Genomic DNA, 16,787 nt, shown 5'->3' with positions numbered 1-16,787 from the left:
TTAGTGGTTTGGTCTGTTTATTTTCCACACTGCCTCTCTGGATACTGACATATATGCACCGTCATTTTAGCAACATGAAATGAGACCTTAAATAACGTCAAGGTCTCTCTTGTAAGGCTTTGATGCAGGCAGGTTATCTACATGGGTGAAACAGATTCCCATAAGCTTTTGGGCCGGGGGGGAATTTACGGAGAACACTTTCGGACTCCCATCGCTTTTTCAAGTCGTTTTAAAGTGCAGTTAGTGTTTCTGTAAACCGCTTTGAGATTTTACAGCTCCTTGGTCACATCTGGCCGTCTGAACGAGAGCCCATAAAAGCAGCTCTTTTAATTAGTTGGAGGTAGTAGTGAGTGACCACCGCATGTCCCCAGCACCTCCAAGGTCAAGAAGTAAGGGTGTTTGATATCCTGTGAACCGATGGGGAGATCTAAATTGTACGGTCTATATTGTAGTAGATAACCTAAATTTAAAAAAAAAAAAATTAAAGGTGCGTATCCTGTAGACCAATATAGAATAACCAGTTGGTAACCAAGATCACAATATTAGAAGTTAGTCACTTTTGCAGAAATGTAGCATTTTAATCTTTCTTAAATTCATAAACGACGCTATAAATAAAACTTAATTTGATGCCACTTATGAATTTATCTCATGAAGATTTAGACTACAGTCCTATATCACCTTAAAAAATACTGCTAAATTTAGTTATTATTATTATTAAATTTAATTAAAAGCTGTAAAGTGGTTTTAGGTGGGGATAGCCTATCTTCCACTATATCTAAGTAAGACCTCTTCCCGTCAGTCAGCGCAGTACTTCTGTTTTAGTTGGGAATAATAATTGTCACGGGCCCTTGAGATAATTCAGTTATCCTCAGGGGGGCTCCTAGTGAAAAGAAATATGCTCTTGATTATCTCTAAAAGAAAAAGTTAGGCTACAGGCTGTGGAGATTATGGCATCCACGGGGCTTAAAAAAAGCATGGATTGGTTATACATTGGAAATACATTTCCATTTTTGTTTTGTGAGGCGCTGGGCCCAACTTCAGAGAGCGGTGGATTTTTAAAGCAATGTGTGATTTATGTGGCGCTGGCGTCCCTCGACAGGTCGAGAAAGGCCCTGTAACCCGAGAGCCCGAGCGAAAAAAAGAGACTAAAATCAACTTTTACTGAAAATCTTCGCCATCTGGCCAGTGCTATACGTCGACATTATTGAATTTTGACCTTGTCGCTATACCTGTGAACGACACGGAGGCAACTTAAATGGATTTAAATGGATCAGAGTCACGAGGTCAATTCGATCCAATTTTAATCTTGTTGTCATCTGAAAGATTACCCAGTAATTAGTGTGAGGTATCAGACCTACAGGGGCTTTAAAGCTCTACCTCCTCTTGTGCATTTAGAGATTTGTTTCAGCACCTGAAATTTGTTGTTCACATTAAATTAGTTTTGGAGCAAAAAACCCTCTCAGCTTTCCATCTTTTGACTTTGCAGGACAAAGATAAATTTCACCACTTCATAAATTCCTTCTGTTTTCCTCACAAAGGTAGGACCAAGCAAGAGACAGACTTAATTTCTTAAAGGACAATAAAGAGAAAATTACAATTCATCAACAAAACGATAAAATTGTGATTTGTCAGGTGATTAAGATGCTGAATCTCATGTCGATCAGCCTCAAATTAAGATAGGTAAATCAGCCTTATAATACAGCCTTATAATACGTAATACAGCCTTCTTCTTGAATCAGTAAGATGCGTCTTTTGTGTCGTTATAGAAAATAAAATTAACAATTTCATATATATGAAAATGCTTAATTTTTCTTTTCAAACTCCATTATAACAAGCGCTGTAGCTCATGTGTTCTCATGAGTACCAAATTAAGGGCCCATGTGCCATTCAGCCGACATGTCCAAATGGGCGTATTTAATGAAAATTTCCACTTGATCCTAATGTGTTTTCTTTTGTTGTTGATTCAGTTTGAATTGGCCCCGGGCGTGATCAGTGGCCTCCGAGCCGCTGTGTGTCCGGGCTGGCCGGCTGCGGGCCGCTGTCCAGTGACCCTTGGTGCTGATTGGGGTAGCGCATTGGCCCCTGTCCTGTTTTATTTCCCTAATTGGGAGTAAATGGCCTCCTTGTTGACTCTTTACATCCTGTGCGGGAAACCATATGTTGCCGACACACTCCCCTACTCCTCCTGATTGCAGCGGCTGGGGAATTCTCATCGTTCGACTGCTGAGCTGCAAATCTTTCGCACGGACTGAGAGCTGATTACAACTTTCAATGGGGTCTGTCAAAGGCTGAACACACGATCGTGGACTCACTCACGAAACAACAACGGCCTCATAATCTCCTCTGTAGAAACACAGTTTATAGATATTTGGCCTGTTAAGCAATAAGGTTGTTGTAGCAAACGTGCAAAATGTTTCCACTTAGTAGCCATGGTTTGATGGCCTAACATTGTCGATGCTTTATGAGTGCCACTCCGTCCCTTCTTCAATATGCTTTATGATTTATTTTCTGATATTATGTCTGGGGCTATTGTTCCAGTGCTCAGCACGTCGTGCAGCGTTATAATTGTAAACGGGCTGTGGAGTTCCGACATAAAAAGCAATGTGCTCCTGATTAAACAACAAGGAGAGTTTACAAAGCGGTGCCCGTGTGAAATTAATTCACCCGCACTGATTCTCATTAGAAACCTAACCGCTGGTTATGCGCTTGTGGGGGCGGACGGGGACGGGTGTAACCCTGTAATACCCGCACTGATGCAGTGATAAAAAGGTGGGTAAGCCATGTGACCCCCAGTCGGCGATAATCAGAAGATAAACAGCCACTTATGTAAACAAAATCAGTTAGAATGAGAAAAAACTAAATGACTAAAATAAAACCCAAACATGGCTGATTTATTTTCCCCCCAAAAAATACACCAGGTTGACACCACTTAATGAATTCTGTCATCCTAAAAAGGTGGGTAAGCTTGAGTTTCTGTGGGTTTACCCTCCGCTGCATCGCTCAACATCATCCAGAGTCTCGCCAACTTTGAGCAGACTGACCCATCAAACAATTTCTGCAGCCCAAATGCGTCTGTTCCCGAGTCAAAGTGCGGATCATGATTCCGTGAGCAAGTGTCTTTTTTTTTTTTTTTTTTTCTGCACACACACTTTTGAAACAAACCAGTAATTTATGACAAGCTCTGTTTTTGGCTTGTGAAGCCTGTGTTTCAGTTAGGCCCATTAAATATGCTGAGCTAAAGATCAGTCTGTCAAGATTTATGTGATGCACTTTATCAAAGCTAATTTTGAGCCCGGAGTCTCCACGGCTGCCAGTGTCACAGACAGTTGCAGCATTCCTCAAGCCTGTGTGTCATAACTTGCACCCATCAATCCACTGCTCATTTAGTTTTGGACACGATAAACAGTAAAATACAATGTGTTACGTTGTTCAAAAATATTTTTCACACTATTTAAAAATATTGTTGGCATACTGCATGCTTGTGGATATAACACACACACACACACACACACACACACACACACACACACACACACACACTCAAGAATGCATGCTTATTGGGTAGGACTGATCCCTTCAGCCTTTTTTCCTTGTGACATAGAAACATTAATTGGTGTGTCGACTGAGATGAGAAAAGCACCCATATCAGTATAGCCCATAATTTATTTCATGTACCTGTTATTATTAACATACAGCCTTGTATCCACTTTTTATTGGGTATCACATATAATTTCAATGTAGCTGACACTGTGGATTTCAGTAGACTCTGTCTGTGTCTTTCAAACATGTGTCGCCAGCTCGTTTTCAGCTGAAATGATGCGGTTTTGAAACAAACAGGTGTAAACAATATAAAGCGGTCTGGATCGAAATTACCAGATTACTGGGAATTAACCAAAACGAATTACTGTCCCAATATCTATTCGCGTCACTTATTGTTAAAAAAACAACAAAAAAAAAAAACAACAAAAAAAAAACAACAAACAAACAAACAAAAAAAAAACACAATCTTCACAGATAGCTCCATTTCGGTATATAGCCCATTATAAATGTTGAATGGTATTTTGGTATTTTTTTAATGACTGATCAGAGGGTAGTCTACTCCTTAAAATCTCGTTGCATAATTTTGTGGGCATAAATTTAGACAAATAAATAAAGTGAATTTGTTCCAATATGATTTTAATATTAAGTTTATCTGTGTGACACCTGTGATTGTGCTATAATTTCTCCAGTGGTGTTAACAGTAGGCTACAGTTTCGCATCTCAAGCGTTGATAAGACACATGTCTTGCTTTATGTTTGCCTTAAACTGTGAACTTAACATCTGAAGAATAATTTAATGTGTGCGCTGCGTTTCATAATGTCAAGGCAAAACACATCTGCGTGTTGTCATGGATCTGTATAAATAAATATAAATAGTCCCATATTTTTCTGATAATATTTAATTCACTGAATTGAAAGTGAATGGTTTCGTGTATATAACACCAAGCGTTACCAATGCCCCCCCCCCCCCCCCCCCCCCCCCCCCAAATCATAACCCTTTCATGAGGATTGCAAATGTGCAAATGAGTAAGTACCCAGTAATAGGCTAGATAAAATGACAGAAAGATTTTCTTATAAATATAAATACATTTTTATAGTTTGTAATCAATGGATACATTTCTAAATTAAAACAGAAGTGAGAATGACAATAAAAGGTAAGTCAAAGCTTCTCTCACACACTCTGATACGGATTATTTGATCCCATCATATTTCTAGCTCCCTGCTAAATATGGTGGCTCTGCAGAGATACCGGCTTTCTGCTAAAGGTCGGGTCACCTGCAGGATGGCACTTTCCATGTGGAGATGTTTTGACATTTCCATTCGCCAGGGACAAAATATAGCAGCCGGAGCAAATAGCCCACTTTAGCACCGATGTCTGCACAAAGAATAGGGGGGCCTGGAGAAGACTTTGAGGCTGAGACTTGGGGAGGCTTTTTTGCCCTGGCACCGGAATGGACTTGTAGGCAGGAAAAGAGAATCTGGGGGGAAAACTAATGATGAAAAAGTCTACTCTATCCCTGCGCCTTCATTAAATACATGGAAAGAACGAGAGAGGCACATCTGGATTCAATCCGCGTCCCTTTGATGGCATCAAGTGTTCTTTTCCCAGATCAGGGGGCTGGAAGCTACGGGATGTCTATGGCAGCTTGGAGCCGAGAGTCTACTCTTGCCATCTGAACACATAGACACCCCTGCACCACCCCCACCGCCCCCATCTCGCAACCTCCATTCCTTCATTCCTTCACCCCCACCCCCCGTCAAATCTCACCATGCTCGTGCACAAGAAGTGGGATTATCGACCTACCCCTACTTGACTCTTGTTTGAGACAGGGATGGATGGTCCCGTTCGAGGCCGTTGTAATCCAGACCGGTATACCAACAGATTTTCAACATTCAAAGTTAGGCTAGGGAGGTGTCTGCAGCCATGATGACTATAGCCTATAGGCCTATCTGTAAAGAATTGTGATCTTTGGGACAGACTACATTTGATTTAATTGGTGGCAGACCACAGCACAGTCAGAATGGCCTTAATGGGTTTATCAGCACACAAGAGGTAACACCTCCCCACTCCCGAGAGCTTGCGGGTCCCCTCTGGCCGGCTGCTGGCTCCTTTAGATTCATTAGCTTATTCGGTTTGCCAGTGGATGAAAAAACACCTCTAACCAGGGTGTTGATGGTGCTGATGGTGATGTTTCTGCTAAGGGGGAGGAGGCGGGGGGACAACCACTGGGGGCCTGTGAAACGTCAGACACAGCATAAAGGCATTGCCACGTAATTACGGAGCTCCTATTAGAGTGTGTCCGCCCTCCCAGGGCCGCAAAGTTTCATTTACTTAATCCGCAGCCTGCCAACGTGCGCCAGAGAGAGAGAGAGAGAGAGAGAGAGAGAGAGAGAGAGAGAGAGAGAGAGAGAGAGAGAGAGAGAGAGAGAGAGAGAGAGAGTTGAACCAACAAAAGGCGCTATAGCCTGGAGGTGCGGTGGTAACGTCCTGCCTCCCCGCGCCTAGCTGAGCAAGCTTTACGCACACACCGAGCTGTGCGCATCTGGTCGGCATCAGCAACAGCAGCTCTTCCTGCTAAGTCAGATGCGAGCGTGACTCAACCAGAGTGGGAAGAAGTTGGAGAGAACGAGCTCTTCTCAGAGAGGACTTCCTTGAAAACAGGCAGAGTACAGGACGAGGGTGTTTATGATGATCTATCTAATGTTGACGCGCACCGCTGGATGGATTGGCTAGGTTTTTGATCGGGGAAAGCAGACGAGGAGAAAACTTTACTGAAGTTTGTTTATATCCGCCACGGCAGATCTGGATGTGAACAGACCCATTTTTGCTTGGTAGAACCGAGGTTTTGTACGGCTGGTTTTGGAGGCGCTGTTCGTGCGTTCTGCATGCAAGGATCTATTTGGCTCGCTTATTATTATTACTGCTCCTTTTTCCCCACTGTTTCCTATTTGCGTCATGACTTCTAGCTATGCACATGTAATGGACAGGCAAGCATCGATATCAAACCGCCTGGAGAGTCCGATTACATCTAACCTGGAAAACCTGCAAGCCAAAAAGAACTTCTCGGTCAGCCACCTGTTGGATCTTGAAGAGGCCGGGGAAATGGTCGGGACCCAGGCGGACGAGAGCGTCGGAGAGGCGGGGAGGAATATGCTGGAGTCCCCGGGGCTGACCAGCGGGAGCGACACAACTCAGCAGGAGAGTAAGTGAAAAACAGATCGACCAGAGCCATGCCCTGTGGCTGGGCCGAAAGATGTCAACAATTTTACTTGCAGGAAAGTGATCAAAAACTGGGTTTAATCCTTGATCTAACACTTCTAATTCATCAGTGTAGGCTGATCTGTTTTAGGGGTGTGTGCCTGGCCCTCTGTGGAAAACCACATATGGTTATCAGGGAAAATAGGCCTGGACCCTGAAAATACTGCACATTTCACACAAATGTAGTTATAATGACGGGGTGAAAGCTGAACTCATTTGTTTTCATTATGTTTCTGGCGTGTCTCCGTCTGCAGAGTGCAGCTCAGTTGAAACTAGCGCGCATGGAAGGAATCCTCAGTGAGTTTGGCAATGCATCATTCCTGACGGCCTCCCCTAAAAATGACCATTAATTTACCATTAACACTTTGATGTCAGTGAGGTATGGCGATGTTGGTGGATATGGTCAGTGAAGTAACCTTACAAGTCAAACTCTGTAGCAATAAATCACAGCCATGGAAGTCAATTGGGTATGGCAAACTATGTGGCACTTGCCTTTCCCTCCCACATTTGATCCTGTAGTTTTGATCATTTTATTGTAGGGCAAAAGATCAAGTCAGAATTGGCAGAAACCTATCTGAAATCCATACACAGTATAAAACAGAAATCAGGTCAATATTTCCCCTATGCGTGTGCAAAATCGTTCAATAACACATAACTAAGAAGTTAGTAGTTGAACAAATTCATAAGATCTTTGTCAGTCAACAGGCTTTGCATTCATGTCTTGACTGCAGGAATTAAGTCGATGCAAGCGGGTTTTGGTTGCATCTGATATGAGATGCTAGGACTGCCAAACCTTGAGGATTTAAATGATCTCACACTGCCGAGTGAGATGTCCACAGATAGGATAATCCTGCGATTTGCGTTACTTTTTGAACTTTTCTTTTCAATAAGCGCGATAGTGTGGATGGAAGTCAACCTTGGAAACACACCAGTAAAAGCAGAAAAACACTGCTTGACCACTCAGGCACACCGTCGAGAGAGTAAATAAACCCGTCAGCTCCTCCTCTTTATTCAAAGAGCCATTTGGAGAGGTTGACAGAAACGTTATAGGCTTTAATGAGTGTTATTGTTATTTTTACGGGTAAAAATCGGACCGGGGTGAGAAATATGCAGGAGGAAGTGGCCAGGTCACGTCGTTAATTCACGGTTATTTTCGCTTGTCAAACAGTTTCAGAATATTCAAGCATAATCATTTGTCATAATTATCCGTGTCTCCTCGGCCCAACAATTAAGGAATCAAATAACAACACCTCATTACACCTCTTTGTCAAGAGAGGACTTAAACACTAAAGGCCATTAATCATTCTGTTATGTTGGGCTTTGAAAACACTTAAACAAACAAATAAATTGAGGCAGATAGGTTAGATGAATTGACACATTTGTATTATTATTCAAATCTGATGGCATAATTTGGCGGAAAGCCTCCAGCATAGGCTTATTACTTGATTTTTTGGAAGATTTAGGTATAAAGAATGCCAAGTGTTGGCCTTTACTCATGCAAACATTTTTCATTTCTCACTTTACTGACAGGAAAGTGAAGGCAGTTTGTGCAGGATAGTTTTTAACCTTGGGCATATTTTTTATGAATTGTCTTAAATTATCCAGGATAGTTGTAATGTATTTGCAAAATAAATAAAACAATAAATGATCAAATTGAATATAATTCCGAGGCAAACCTCAGTCAGCTTTCACATTATTTTATTTCTTTAATTTTTTTTTTCAGGAAAAAATAACAAATCAATTACATCTGAATTAATTACACTCAGTGCCACTTGTTGACGTTTAGGGCTCATCTTAAACTTTCGATGATGGATGGTAATGAGGTAAACCTAATTACACGTGTTGGCAACACTTGAAGTTGCAGGAATTGGGAAGTTGGGAATGCCTTTGATTTGCAGTTTTATATCTCACTCCAGGCCTAATTAAAAGGTTTCCATGGCTAAACCGCTGCACAGTCACTGCAATACTATTAAAAGAAACGTTTACATGAATCCGACATTTTTTTTTACTTCTTTGGTGCAGACATTTTGATTTCATTTATGTCTTTTTTTTTTTTTTTTTTTTACCTCGGGAAAAATGCAGAAAAAGCATTAAAAATAAAAACACAAAAAGGTGGCAACTGGAATTACCCTCCAGACATGATTGAAGAGCTATAACACCGTAGATTCTTCTCATATTATCCAATATTTCCAAATACATGATACATATTTTATATTTAGTCAAACTTTAATTGCCGTTTTAAAAAATCTAATCTAAAAGTGGCTCCTTTGTAAAGCAGCCATTAGCCCACTGAGGCCCAAAAGCTGCCCCTAAAATATCTTGCTGAAACTTTCCATAAAATATAAAGTCTTACTGTGAGCAAATTCAACATTTTCAAATAGTAGGTTGTACATTGTGCGCTGAATTTGTAAGTGACGCTTCACAATTTAAGCTTTCCATAAAGACAACAGTGAGCCCGATTAAAACGCAGATTAAAAAGCCACAGCCCCGCGAGGCTCTGCCATCCAAACCCCTAAATGTCCCAAGACTTATTCTAGTCATGTTTTAAATAACCAGACTCCACGTAGCCTGACCTTATGCAACGTATACAGTAAGCCCGTGTCATAAGAGCCCACAGTCATTTTTTGTCATTGACAGCAGGGACGACACGACCCTCATGTCCAAGCAAACCTGCAACTTCAAGGAAGTGACGTCCTCCAGGCCATTAATTGCTTCATTTGAATATAACTTTATCAAAGACGGCATGACTCACCCAATGCAAGACGATTTTCATTTTATATTGAAATGTGTTTTGTGGGAAACTGTGTGTGGTCACTGGTTAGCCATGTACTGTTGGCATATGCATTTACAGCCACAGTTTACTGCGGAGGCACAACGTATTTTTTTTTTTTTTTTTTTTTTTTCAAGAAAAACACATAGCCTACATTTCATCCTTTCAAATCCACCCAAGTGGCTTTATACTTCTCCGCACTGAAGGGCCCGGCGCGCCTCGAGGCTGCTTGCATGCAGTGATTTTAAGTTTCACAGAACAAAATGGAGAACAAGTAGATTAACAGGGAAAGGTTGTTCTTTATAAGACAAACATCCGCCAATAAAGCCAAAAATTAATTATAGCCTACATGGATTCCCGCTTTAAAACACCACACATGTCAGTTTGTCTCTTTTTTAAATAGGATATATGCAATAAATTTGAATAATTAGGATTAATGTCAGCTGTAAAAGCCTGATATACTCTTTTCCACAATTTAAAAAAAAAGTAAAGATGAAAAAAAGTAAAATGTAAAATGTGTTTTTGGTGGGTTACTGGGTTTACCCCTCACTGCATTCCTAGTTGGGACAGGAGGGAGGGTAACCCTCTCATTAAGCAACATGGTGACACTAAACACGCCCCATGCTGACACATGGCAGGACAGCACAGTGCACAGTGTTCACACTCGATGACAGTGGAGGCACGAGCGAGACACTGAGGAGCAGGAGTGAGGTGTGTGTCTGCATCTGTGTGTGCTTCATATGGATCCATAGGGGAGTGTTTTTAATGTGTGTGTGTATGTGTGCATATGTAAACTTGTGGACACATGGTAGCCTATTGTGTATATGTGTCTGTGTGTAATTACTGCATACAGTCAGGCACATGCATGAGCACAGTCTTTATTGCCAATAGAAAATATTGTTTGTGAGCCGCTGGGCACCTACAACCAGGATTAGAGGCCTGATTCCCTCAGTGGCCATTCCTACTAAAATACATTTGGCACACTCATGATGCTGTAAGGTGCTGTGGATTAAAGCCTCCTCCAGTATGGCAGCAGATTATTGTACTGTAAAATGATCCAATCTGTAAATATTTAGGTGGTGTTGCTAAAACTTTTTTTGGTGATGAAACTGTGACTACTAGGTGAATATGTTTTATTTATTTTAATTTATCTTATTTTATTTTTATTTTTTGTTCCAGCTCACGGGTTAATGTCTGACATCTCTTGTTTTTGCCATTGCAACAGTCGGTTCAACATAATTCCTGTTAAAAAAAAAATTCTAGCAATATGTCATCTATAAATAGCCTATGTCGGATAAGACATCAATTCCAGAGATTAGTCTGCATCAGTGTTCACATGAAAGCACGGAGCTCTATATTTAAAATTAAAATTTGATGTGTTTTGACATGGTGCCTTTGTGAAAGCGCTTGAAAAATTGCAGATGTACATAAAATCTCCCCTTTGCTTTTGTCCGCCTCCCTGTGAAGGAAATGGATGCATGTTTGTGCCTGAGAGGCCATGGCTGTAACCTTTTAAGCAAAAGCATTGCCCATGGCAGGGAGATATTAAATATGTGCGGTTTCACATGTGGAAGACCCGGGTTCCAGTCCAGTCTTATGTTTCACATAAAACTTATGTTACGCCTTCTTACTTCTTTCACCTGTAGATGAACAGATGAACACGGAGGAGAAGAAGAAGAGGAAGCAGCGCAGGAACAGGACCACCTTCAACAGTAGCCAGCTACAGGCTCTGGAGAGGGTTTTTGAGCGAACACACTACCCCGATGCCTTCGTCAGAGAGGACCTGGCCCGCAGAGTCAACCTCACTGAGGCCAGAGTGCAGGTATGCACAGACCCATCACCAGCATATCACCATGTGAAGACATTATTCATCCAATTTGTTCCCCCAGTTTGATGTTTTATTTTATATTTCATCTGAATTAAAGACTGATGTAGCTGTTATGATATTATAAATCAAAAAATCTGCTTCAAACAGATTTTATATTGTAAAAAATGCTTTGCTGTCATGTTGAAAATGCTCTTTTTATTAAAGTTTTTAGCAATTCAGCAGGCAATACCTTTTTATCAGAAGGTGACAAAACCTTTTATCTAAGAGTGAACCATTAAACTCATTGAAGCCACAACGGAAAGTATGCAAAATGCTAAGGGGGAAACCTATGGGCACTACATTATGAAACTGTGACTTTAAACGGCTCCATTTCAGGGACCTAAAAATGGATGCGCTCATTGCTGATGACACCCGTATTGATCGGCATATAACCATGTAGTAATGGCTGCTAAATCAAATAATAAAATTCAAATTATTTTAATTTTTCTGGGAACCTTAAGGAGCACTCTGGAGCGGTCCTTGGAGTCCTCTGAACTTTTCTTTGAAAATATCTGTTATAAAACATTCATGAACCGTTTATTAGCACCATCAATGGAGAGCACCGGAGACAGGCTATTACTGAGCATTTAGTTCAAGTTTTATATTACTGCTCCTCTTTACAGCATGAGACTAATTGGAGTGCATTTAGTCTCACAACATGCATTTTCCATGCAAACTCAGGCTAACAGTTTAATCACAGTTAATGAGTGGCTAATAGTTATGAGGGGCTATTAGTCTGTTTACAGTTCATATTATATAATATGCAATCTCAGAAGGGATTCAGGAGGATAACATCACAAAAAGGCCATGGAGTACGAATAGATCTGTAGTTAGTATATTGTATGTGTGCAAACAGTGTTTCACTTGTTTTCCGCCGCAAAACCTCTCAAGCAGTTGAGATTACATTCATCAACATTATGCTATCCTTTAATGATTTCTGATAGGCCAATAATTTAAAGCACCGATCAAGGGGATGGATTTGATCAGAAAGTTGATGTAATTATGTGTAATTTCCTTAGTGGTTTCAGACGGATGATAAAATGCAAGTGTGCAGCACATGAGGATTAAATTCAAGTGAAACAGTAGCATGATATAATTCTTTAAGTGGCCAAAAGAATGGGCGTTGATACCCAAAAGTATTAAGATAAATGGCTAAGGGTTTTATAGTTTGATTTAATCGATATTTTCATTTGTCTTTGTGAAAACTGACTGTTGCACAAGCTTTAACAACAATGGTGATATTTCTTGTTTTCTTCAGTGCTGTGTTTATTTTCAGTGCTGTATTTATGAACGACGGACCAATAGTCACCTCACGCATATTTTTTAAAAACACATATACCTTTGCATTATTGTTGCATTTATTTAGTAATCATAAGAGTGACCTATGTGTGACATACATATAAAAATGAGTTTGTCTAACATTTCACAAACCTTTTACAATTGAGTACAATGAGAACACTGTAGGGAGAATGAGAGGGAAAGAGGAAATAGTGATGGGGAGAGAGAAAGAGAGAGGGAGAGAGAGAGAAGGGGAGCACATCTGTGATTAATGTGTACCAGAGAGCGATGCAGAAATCCTTTGATAAAAGAGACTTTAGGCTCATTCCTGAGGCTGTGCGTAACCGACACTGTGCCTCCCTGAGCCCCTGTGCGCCCAGAGCATTTAATAATGGATTTGATTTCACAGCAAGGAACAACATTAGCACCCCCAGTCATCTCATCATCTATTTAGCAAGAGGAGAGAGACTGAGCATGTTTGTGTGTATGTGTGCGTACTCGGGGAGAAAAGTTTGCTCTGATGTGTTGTCAATGGCGGAGCGTTACATATGCATGACTGTGTGTGCGTGCACATGTACGCATGTATTTAAAGCCACTGGATGGTAGTTTTCTACAGGGACAGGAGATATCGTGCAGAGAATCGCTCAAATAAAGACTCAGCCGCAATGGGAATGTACCGGGAGTGTAACTTAAAATCCAAACACAGTGGCAAATGAATTTCAAACAAAAAGAGAAAGAAAATTCACCTCCACTCCTTGCGCAAAATAGTTTCTATAGAAGATACACTGCACAAATCAACAATTGAAATTGAAAAAAAAGAAACTGAACTTGTAAAAGGATTTGATGACCAAAAAAACTGCAATTGCATTTACAGTAATTACAGTTATTTTTTATGTGACAATATTCATCCATCCATCAATCCAATTTCTATACATGCCTATCCTAATCAAGGTCACAAAGGAGCTGGGCCCTGGATGCTCTGGGGTAAAAGCAAGAAAACACCCTGGACTGGTTGCCAGTCCGTTACAGGTGACAATATTCATGCTCTGATTTACTGTTATATGTTTTTTTTTTTAATCCTCCAGGTTTGGTTTCAGAACAGGAGAGCTAAGTTCCGCCGGAACGAGCGTGCCATGCTGGCCAGCAAAAATGCCTCGCTCCTCAAATCCTACTCAGGGGATGTGACAGCGGTGGAGCAGCCCATCGTACCGCGTCCTGCACCCCGCCCAAATGACTACCTATCTTGGGGCAGTGCTGCTCCATACAGGTACAGTTCCCTCTCAGCACACCTATCCTCCTGCCTCTCATCCAACCTGTCATTTTTAATAAGATCTCCTCTCCTTTTTCCATACTTGCTGCACCGCCTCCTCATCACCAAGTGGCATTCCTCCAGTATTAATACTGGCACTCCTGTAGTGTTAATTCAGGGTACATTCAGCAGGAAGCGACCTCTACAATGGCCTCCGTTGTATCGATGTACCTCTTGTTTATCTGCCCATTTCCTTGCTTTCTGCTGCAAAATATCAAATCCCATAACTGTCTCCACCTGACAAAAGACCAGTGGTTTCGTGCACATGCTGACACCACAATAACCACACTTTCACCCCTCCGTAACATCAGCCATCACCCCCTTACCTGAACCACCGACACACACACACACACACACACACACACACACACAAGCAGACACACTCACACCCCACCTTTACCCAGTGCTGACCCTGGCAGCGCTCACTGTTATTGTTTCATTTCCTCTCCACACATCTGTCCACCTCCTCTCTTACCTGTGCATACTCTTCATATTTACTCTAACCCGTCTTTATCTCCCTCTGATCCACCTGGATTCAATGAAACTGTCACTGCATCTGACCTTGGTTTTGATAAGCTGCAGTCCAGTCGGTTTAGGGTCTGGATGCATGTATATTTGAAGTATACGCTCAGAAAGCATGGCTGTGTTTGTCAGGATTGCAGTGGATACTTTCTTAGAGGTTGACCTTCCTTTCCAGTCTCTACAGCTAATATCCTACTTTGATGTCAGCCTCTTGGCACACTCCCCCTTTGAGACAGATCAATTTTTCTCTATCCATATTGCTCAAATGATGGACATGGCTTGTGAAGGACTTTGCATATCTAACCCCAAACCAACTGGATTTTATCAAAACAACCCATTTCTTGCCTTTCCCCCTTTGCTTCTTTCTGTCAGCATGAGAGGGGTGGGGCAGGATCCCATGACCCTCCTGACGAGGTGATAATGTGAAAACAAACCGTATTAAATCCACTGTTGACCCCTGTGACCCTCTCTGCTATACTACACCAGATAATGAACACTAGAGAGATGCAGGCTCTACTGGGCAACATTTTTTTGTGACTCTGGTTACATTGGTCATGATTTACAGTAATCCTCCCTTATGAAACTCAGTATAAAATGTCGGACCCTGCGGCCGCGGTCAAAAGCTCCCAGTTGAACCTCAGTGAGTGCTTTGGCTGGGTGCTATGCAGTGGGAAATATCTTAACCAGAAATAATGGTATTTGGAAGACACTAATGTGGTGCTAACATTTACATTGCTATTCACTGTATATTATTCTTAAGCTGGTATCCAATGCCGGAGGGAGGGCCAATGCGAGTGCCACAGAAAATGCTGCCCTCAGAAAACAAGTACGCTTTCACTTTACTACATATAGTTCTTTTTTGTAACTTTAAGAGTTTTTGGGTTATGTGTGCCTTAAAGTCAGTTAAACCCATCTTTTCACATTGATGAATGAATGAATGCCTGCTTTCTCATGCATTACGCCTTGTGATATTTCCACAGCTGCGGCTCATGTCGCGCTTTAGCTTGGTGACAGTTACAGGTGATCTAACCTTTTTTTCCCCCCTCTTCACCAATCTCTTGTCTCTCAGCGCCATGGCCACTTACCCACCTACCTGCTCCAACACCAATACATCCCAGGGAATGAACATGGCCAACAGCATCGCCAACCTGCGGCTCAAAGCCAAGGAGTACAGCTTGAACCAGGTGCCCACGGTCAACTGAGGGGGCTCTGAGTGGAGGTTCTGGAGCTTGTGCAGGAGGCGAGGGGACCCTCTCCACTGCGGGACCCCCACAGACAGACACTGTTTTTGGGATGACTGTCATCTCACACACCCCTACCATGGAATCTGATTGTGAAATGTCTCCTCACTTTTCCGGAGCAGCCTCACTTGCAATGGCATACCTTCCTTATATGCAAAGTGCCCCTTTAACGTTTAATATTGGACATCAAGTGATGGAAGGCTTTTTCTAAGCCATCTTTTTTTTTTTTTTTTTTTTTTTTTTGCTCCTGAGCATCGCTGAACTCTTGTTTGTACAAAAAGACATCTAGATTGGATGCTGTAGCCGAATAGCTGAGTAGTTTTACATTTTGATTCTGATACGAACTGAAAGGAGGGCGAATTTTCTGAAAGCCCGGAGAGCTTTGTTCTCATACCCTTGACTCAGTCAGTGCCCTATCAAGAGCTTACGTTAAAGACCGCCTTGCCCTGTTTGAGAGAAGGACACTCATGTATGGACTACTTGGAATTCCCTTTCTCCCATTGGCTGCGGTGCTGGATAGAATTAGAACACCACAACCGGGATCAACAGCCCTTTTTGATCAATAACAAAACAACAACAAAAACAAGGACTTCCTTACCTATGTAAAGTGGGGAGGGTTTGAATAACATTTAAGCATTTTCTAATCTTTTGTTTTTCACATTTCTTTCCATTTTATACCACTGACAAGCAAAACTTTTCAACGCATTGTGATTCATGTAATAGTCCAGTATACAGGAAAGGCTAATGTACTTCTGAATCCAAACCAGTAGATTCTCTTAATTTCCTATGATATCCTTTATTTGTAACAGAAAAAAACTTGTATATTAATAAAATGCATTTCAAGCAATGTGATGCCACAGTGTTCCATTCACAAAGTTGGTAAGATCAGTAAAGTATAAGGCGGCAGATGGCATCTACAAATGAGAGCAAATCGAGCTATTTTCACCATTTTGGAATATTTCCCCATTTTTAGAAAGATCAAATAAATTAATAAAATATGTA

The 16,787-nt window shown here is 41.4% G+C and overlaps 1 protein-coding gene across 3 annotated transcripts; it reads left to right on the top strand.

Annotated features, from left to right (window-relative positions):
* The first annotated feature begins 6,191 nt into the window (after window positions 1-6,191).
* Window positions 6,192-15,800, top strand: prrx1b (paired related homeobox 1b). Of its 3 annotated transcripts, none has more exons than XM_030049897.1 (5): window positions 6,192-6,742; window positions 11,215-11,390; window positions 13,799-13,980; window positions 15,305-15,370; window positions 15,614-15,800. In XM_030049897.1, the coding sequence occupies exons 1-5, from the start codon at window positions 6,496-6,498 to the stop codon at window positions 15,744-15,746; spliced, it is 804 nt and encodes a 267-aa protein (XP_029905757.1). In that variant the 5' UTR covers window positions 6,192-6,495; the 3' UTR covers window positions 15,747-15,800. The 3 variants fall into 3 exon arrangements, with proteins under 3 accessions (XP_029905757.1, XP_029905759.1, XP_029905758.1); XM_030049899.1 differs by having other exon boundaries at window positions 15,305-15,364; window positions 15,612-15,669; XM_030049898.1 differs by lacking the exon at window positions 15,305-15,370.
* The last annotated feature ends 987 nt before the right edge of the window (window positions 15,801-16,787 follow it).

This window comes from Myripristis murdjan, chromosome 4 (genome assembly GCF_902150065.1).
Source record: "Myripristis murdjan chromosome 4, fMyrMur1.1, whole genome shotgun sequence".
In the NCBI taxonomy this organism is placed as follows: domain Eukaryota; kingdom Metazoa; phylum Chordata; class Actinopteri; order Holocentriformes; family Holocentridae; genus Myripristis; species Myripristis murdjan.
This window is presented reverse-complemented; position numbering and strand designations above follow the sequence as displayed.

Bases quoted from the DNA above. Each gene is read 5' to 3' on its own strand.
- prrx1b (XM_030049897.1), top strand. From the start codon at position 6,496: ATGACTTCTAGCTATGCACATGTAATGGACAGGCAAGCATCGATATCA. The intron at 6,743-11,214 runs GTAAGTGAAAAA...TTTCACCTGTAG, and splicing joins CGACACAACTCAGCAGGAGA to ATGAACAGATGAACACGGAG. The intron at 11,391-13,798 runs GTATGCACAGAC...TTAATCCTCCAG, and splicing joins TCACTGAGGCCAGAGTGCAG to GTTTGGTTTCAGAACAGGAG.